We start from the raw sequence: 6812 nt of genomic DNA, 5'->3' as shown, positions 1-6812 counted from the left end.
AAAAACATCTAGACTTCTGACCGCTCTGAGCAGAGCTCTTCATTACTGGTTAATGAACAACATTTGGATCCTTAAAAGGAAGTGACGTTTTTCAGTGTTGATATAAAATATTCCTGAACCCTGAAGATAAAGTGTCACGCTATCCAGTATTCAGAAATGACTCAGAACTTCAGTGGTCACCGTGAGTGGAAGGGTCAGTGCACCTTTTAAGCCTATTTTAAAGACATCTCTTTATTTTCAAATCAATCCTTTAATTAACTGAATAATCGTTCCATAATTGAAAAATAGCTCCAAGCTACAATTGCACCAAGCCTTAATGGCCAAATGCACATTCTTGTACCAAGCTTTCTTTTTACTTTGTTAAAAGCACATTAATGTTCTAAGGAAAAAAAAAAGCAAAATGAGAGACAATTTGTGACTCAAAAACAATCAATGACCACATCTGTCTAGTTTTGACTAAATGGCATAAAATATTTTATTTTAATAAATTGACCTTAAGGCCAGAAATCTAAAAGGTTTCTAAAAGGAGACTTTTATTTTGACATTTTGTTTAGTCACAAGTGATTCTATTCCACAGTTGTACAGGCTGAATAAAAGTTTCATAAAGGCACTTAAAAAAGGATTTGCAACACAGAAGAAAGTGTCATGAAATCTTCATATAAAGTGTTGTGAATGCCCTTTACACCTCCCTTCATCTAAAGCATTACCCAGTGCTGATAGCCTCTGATGAGGTCATTATGATATTAAAACAGTCAGGGTTCATCCCAGACGTCATTGAGAGGGAGGTGGAGAACATTGCCTTGGCTGAGAAGCATGGCGGTGAGCTGAGGTGGGATGGCACAGTGTTTTCTGGAGTGGGCACTGAGGGAGAGAGGGTTAAAGCACTGTGGCGTTGTGCCCTTCCATCTTAGGGAGTCTGGAGTCCTGCACTGTTCCCATGGTGACCAACAGGGGGCGGCCATCCTCAGGGCCGCTGGTCCGGGCCATTGTGATGGGTCTTTGCTGGCCGGGGATTTGAGGGGCAGGAGCAGGAGGTGGTGGGGCGGCGGCGGTGGCCTGGGGTCCCGACACAGACATGGGGGGCTCCAGAGGCAGGCCTTGCTCCTGGTAGCCGTAGCCGATGTTGCCACAGGGGAAGCGGCGCAGTCTGTAGAGCGGGACTGGAGGGAGGGCTGCCGAATCCAGCAGCAAGGGTGCGGGGGCTGGTGGGGGAGGAGGGGGTAATAGAGGCCTGCATAGGCCTTGTTGTTGTTGTTGTTGCTGCTGGCGCTGGATCTGCTGCTGGTACTGCTGCTGTTGCTGCTTGTGCTGGTGCTGCAGGCCCAGAGCCTCGGCCACAGTCACAGTCCTGCCCGAGTGCTCCTGACCCTCAGCCGGGAGCCGCTGCTGGCCCCCATGGGCCTGCCTCTGGGCCTGGGCCTGGGCCTGGGCTTGGGCCTGGGCTTGGGCCTGGGCTTGGGCCTGGGCTTGCTGCCGCTTCTGCTGCTGCTGGAGGAACCATGAGCCATAGGTAGGGTTCCACAGGTTGGTAGGCTTCCCGTTGCGGTTTTCCTTCTCGCCCGGGTGGGCTTGGGTAAAGCCCAAGTTTACGTGGCCTCCCTCCTGGGCTGAGGGGGGTGCGGTGGAGGCCTTGCTGCAGGCCGGCTGCCCAGGTCCTGAGGGGGCCTGCGGGTGTGAGTGGAGCTGGGATGGAGCTCCAGGTCCAGCTCCAGGCTTGCCATCAGCCAGGTGGCTGCCCATCAGCAGAGCCTCAGCAGCCCTCTTGGCCTCCTCAGAGCGAGACGAGGGAGCAGGAGCTGCCTCCTCTGCCCCCTGAGGAGCAACCAGCAGAGAGGCTGCGGCAGGATCCTCCGGACGCATGGGCACCCGCTCCTCCTCCTCAGGCACAGGGCCATACTCCACAGGCAGCGGGACGTTCACAACATCCGGATCCTGAGCAATGGAAGAAACATAAATACTGCATTCACAGATGCAATGACACAGTTTAAATGAACGGTTTGGCCAAAAAATCTAATTTACACAAGTCTTCTCTTATTCCAAATGTAGATCATCTGAGGCATGTTTGGTGTCAAAATTCGCTTATTTAGTGTTGCACTGGACCTTTAAGTCTACTGTAGCTAACAACTATGGAAGCTTATAGCCACCACCAGGCTAACATTGTGTAAAATACAAACCTAAATCATCACACATTTGCCTCAAACTATATGGAGCTCTTATGTAATCTCAAATAGGCTTTCTTATGTGGTTCATACCCCGTATGAAATACTTATTTATACAATTGATAAATATACCTATCTATACAATTGACTAAAGTACAAAAAGACAAAAGTCCAGGCTTAAGTATGGCTGCTACTTTTTTTTTAGATAACATTGTTATACATTACCGTTAATCATATAAATAAGTCATATAAATCAGAAATAACTTAAGAGGAAATTCCACAGATTCTAAATATCTGCATAATTAAATAAGTAAGCTGCAATCAATGTCAGAGTGTTTTTTATGCAAATTGTGCCATTCTAGATAAACTTACGGTCAGAATTGTTTGCAGTGATGGTGATAGGAACCAGATGTCTAAAGTGCTAATGCTTCTAAAAGCTCCCTTACAGAAAGATGTTTAAGAATATTTGGCCTGATGTCTGAGACATTGTTTTACAAGTTCTGCAATAAGGATTTGGCCCAAAATGTATTTTTAATCACATTCATGGTGCAGAGGTACATGCACGGCAAAGTAATCCTCAAGGAATTATTATTAGTATTCCTTTTTTTTCAGATGTATCATTATTTTACCATTATCAACAGTACCTATAAGAAGTACTGAAAAGACATGAGTAGATTTGTTGGGTCATTTTGTAAAGTAAATAAAATGGCTTTACTTGTCTTGTAGACATTCTAACTCTTGATTCCTATCACCACCACTGTAAAGAAATCTGTCAGTAAGTTTCTCTACAAAGAACCATTTCACATCAAACCACTCTGATTTATGTAAACCATTTATGCAGAAATGTAGAAAAGTTGGTGGAGTTGAGTGTGTGAAACTCACTGGTGGTCATAAGCTTCCATTATTTGTTAATTACACTAGCCTTGTCTTAAAAAGAGGTACCTGCAAAGAACCTCAGACACCAATCACGTCTTGACTGATTGACTGCATTTGGGGAAAATTGTGCAGAACTGATTTAAATAATGAAATGTGGTCTCTGACTTTTGCACAGTACTTTATGAAATTACAGAAAAGCTGCACTGAAGAAATCCCACAAATCCACTACTGCACCTGAAGACAATAGTCAATTCTCTCTAGGATAGTGGAGAAGTTTGGCCTGTCTTCAGGTTGGTGTTGCCAGCTCTGCGTCATTATCCGGTATCTGTCTCACACACACACAAAAAAAAGTTGACTCATTAAAATTTTGTGTTTTGTTTGTTTCCTCATTACTGGTTTTTTCCCCACACCAAACAAGGCTGTTTACTGTGTGGGTGATTGCCTTTGGATAGCTGAGAGCAAAGCTAGACTGAAAGGCAACCAACTGAGATTTGATTTAATCAAGCCTGTTTTTACACTAATTGCAATTTTCATTTCGGTTGCACACCTCAGCGATGTTTTCATGTAATGTTTACAACCTATTGTGCCCGTTGCTCCACAGAATGAAGGTGTCATCCGAGGTTTGATTAGTTTCGGTGTGGAAAATAAACAGAGAAATCAGACTCTTCTCTGCTTTGATATAAAACAAGACTCTGTGGTCTTGCCCTATATTGGACAAGGCTTTGCATTATTAATACTGAATCAATGGCCCAGCTGATAAAGTTTGTTCTATACACAAGTGAGAAGAGACAACAAAAGTGGAGGGAATGGTCAGTGATCACTGACCAAAAAAAAAGAGAAAGAAACACAACAACAATTAGAGACTGCTGTGCATGCTGTTTGTGTGGTCGTGCAGAAGGCCTGTGTTTGTGTCCTGTGTAGTTAACTAGACTGAACAGGATATGCTGGCCAGGATCTGTGTGCAGTTAGTGCATTATTTAACAGGTAGTTCTTTGTAAACAGCAGATTGAAAATGAACAAATTGTGCATAATTTATAATCAGTAATCATATACTTTCTGAACAGATGTGTTAAAAATACTGTGTTCCGAACTAGCCAGCACATCTGTTTGGAAAGTGAATGATTATTGAATATAACACATTTCTGTGTCCAGGTAAAGATTTGTTTTGTTTTATAAGGAACACAGATTATGTTAAAACAGAAAACAATGTGACATAAAAGTGCGCACACATCCTTTCTGACAGTGTGTCAGAGTAAACCAGTGCACAGAGCAGAGTGGAGGTCATTTATTCTGTGTATTCTGTGTATCCTAAACAGCAGTGGGTCTTTCAGGCAGTGCTGATGATGCAGCCACTCACACTGGACCAGGGCAGTTCTTTGGAGGGTCCATCCTGCCTCCATTAGTGACAAACTCAAGAACCTCCTGATTACTGCGGCTAGGGTAGGGCATATAACCCAGAGAGAAAATCTCCCATAGCAACACGCCAAAAGACCTAAATCACAGGATGAGAGGAAGGAAGAGAGAGAGAAGGAGGGAGGCAGCGGGGGAAGATAAAGAGAGAGCACAGCAGAGAGAGAGAGAGAGAGAGAGAGATCAGAAGAGCATTTTTATATATATACATAAATATCAGTAAAAATATGTCAATAACAGACAGACATGCAGATATACTGAAAAGCAGATAGATAGATAGATAGATAGATAGATAGATAGATAGACTACACGGACAAAAGTTTTGGGACACCTACAGGAGTTTTTATGACATCCCATTCTAAATCCACAGGCATTAATATGGAGTTGGTCCCCCTTTGCAGCTATAACGGCTTCCACTCTTCTGAGAAGCTTTCTATAAGATTTGGAAATGTATCTGTAAAAAATGTTTTGCCCATTCATCCATAAAAGCATTTGTGAGGCCAGATGCTGATATTCAGTGAGAGGGCCTGGCTCGCAATCTCCATTCTAGATCATCCCAAAGGTGTTTGATGGGGTTGAAGTCAGGACTCTGTGGGGGCCAGTCAAGTTCTTCTTTGTTCTGCTTTGTGCACTGGGGCTCAGTCATGCTGGAACAGAAAAGGTTCTTCCCCAAACTGTTCTCACAAAGTTGAAAGCATACAGTTGTCCAAAATGTCTTGGTCTGCTGAAGCATTAAGATTTCCCTTCACTGGAACTAAGAGGTCTAGTCCACTCCTGAAAAACAACTCCATAGCATCATCCCTCCTCCACCAAATTTACAGTTGGCACAGCGCAGTGAGGCAGGTAATGTTCTCATGGCATTCACCCAACCCAGACCCATCCATCAGACTGCCAGCAGGATTCATCACTTAACAGAATGCGTTTCCACTGCTCCAGAGTCCAGTGTCTGCGTGCTTTACACCACTCCCCCACTTCGTTTGGCATCATGCATTTTGATCTTAGGCTTGTGTGTAGCTTCTCGGCCATGGGAACACATTTTGTGAAGCTCCTGACATGCAGTTCTTTTGCTGATGTTGCTTCTAAAGGCAATTTGGATCTCTTTAGTGAGTGATTCAACAGAGAATAGGCAATGTGCACTTTGGCACTCGGCGGTCCCACTCTGTGAGTTCGTGGCTAAGCTGCTGTTGTTCCTAGATGCTTCTATTTCACAATAATAGCACATACAGTTGACAGGAGCAGATCTAGCAGTGACAGTGCCATGTTTAAAGTCACTGAGCTCATTAGTACGACCCATTCTACTGCCAGTGTTTGTGTATCGAGACTGCAAGGCTATATGCTTAATTTTATACACCTCTTAGCAATGGGTGTGGCTGAAACACCTGAACTCAATAATTAGGAGGGGTGTCCCAATACTTTTGCCCATAAATATATATATATATATATATATATTAGCATTCAGTAGACTTTTGTGTTAAACCATTAATATGTGTTGGTTTATTATGTAGGTGTGTAGAATGCAGACTATTTTCTCATGGAAACATTATATTTCTCACCATGTATCAGTTTTGGAGGTGAATATTCCTTCCATGAAGGCTTCCGGAGGCATCCATTTAACTGGCAGCATGGCACGGCCACCTTTCCTATAGTAGCTGGCTCTGTGGAGAGACACACACGCGCACACACCAGGTTAGTCATTCATACAGAGACTGCCATTAGAGACGCCCACAGCAGACAAGCAGAGAAGCACAGTGACTGATTAACTGAGCTTTTAGATCAGAGACAAAGAACTAGAGAGGGAGAGAGGGAGAGAGGAAGAAGGCAAAAAAGTGAGAGAGGGAGAGAGAGTGTGACTGTAGTCATGGAAACATGCTTATGTTCATTTCTCATGCAGTAGGCGTATCTGAAAGTATATTCATATTTCGCTACAAGTGTTCCAGCAACTCCAAAAACTGTGTGCGTGAGAGAGATTGGCTCCTCAGCCTATGCTCTCATTACAGTGGCTTATCACCCCATCAGAATGTACAAGCAGTACCTGTCTATATCCTCCATGCTCTGCATAAGCTCTACAGGATCCATATATTAAAGGTAAACGAAAACGCTCAACTCACATAAGTTACCTTAGCCGCACCATGTTATCCTATTACACCTAGGGGTCAGCAATATGAGGACATGTTATCAATATGTTTTTCTGAGTATATCATGGAGCTTGTTAGTAATTCTACAACACAACTGCATGGATAATTTAGACCAATTATAGAGAGTCTCGGGGTGGCACGGTGGTGCAGTGGGTAGTGCTGTTGCCTTAGAGAAAGAAGGGTCTGGGTTCGATTCCTGGCCACGTGATCAGGTTCCTTTCTGAGTAGAGTT

The 6812-nt window shown here is 43.7% G+C and overlaps 1 protein-coding gene across 1 annotated transcript in view; it reads right to left on the bottom strand.

Annotated features, from left to right (window-relative positions):
- Window positions 1-876: 876 nt before the first annotated feature.
- alk (ALK receptor tyrosine kinase) overlaps window positions 877-6812 on the bottom strand; it is a 296309-nt gene continuing 290373 nt past the window's right edge. The window contains exons 25-28 of the mRNA XM_036592647.1: window positions 5999-6100; window positions 4393-4527; window positions 3270-3360; window positions 877-1932 (exon numbers count right to left, since the gene is read on the bottom strand). Coding sequence (XP_036448540.1) covers window positions 877-1932; window positions 3270-3360; window positions 4393-4527; window positions 5999-6100 — 1384 coding nt within the window. The remainder of the gene's footprint in view (window positions 1933-3269; window positions 3361-4392; window positions 4528-5998; window positions 6101-6812) is intronic.

This window comes from Colossoma macropomum, unplaced genomic scaffold (assembly GCF_904425465.1).
Source record: "Colossoma macropomum unplaced genomic scaffold, Colossoma_macropomum, whole genome shotgun sequence".
Taxonomy (NCBI): Eukaryota; Metazoa; Chordata; class Actinopteri; order Characiformes; family Serrasalmidae; genus Colossoma; species Colossoma macropomum.
The sequence above is the reverse complement of the archived record's forward strand: the minus strand, read 5'-3'. Positions and strand labels throughout refer to the sequence as shown.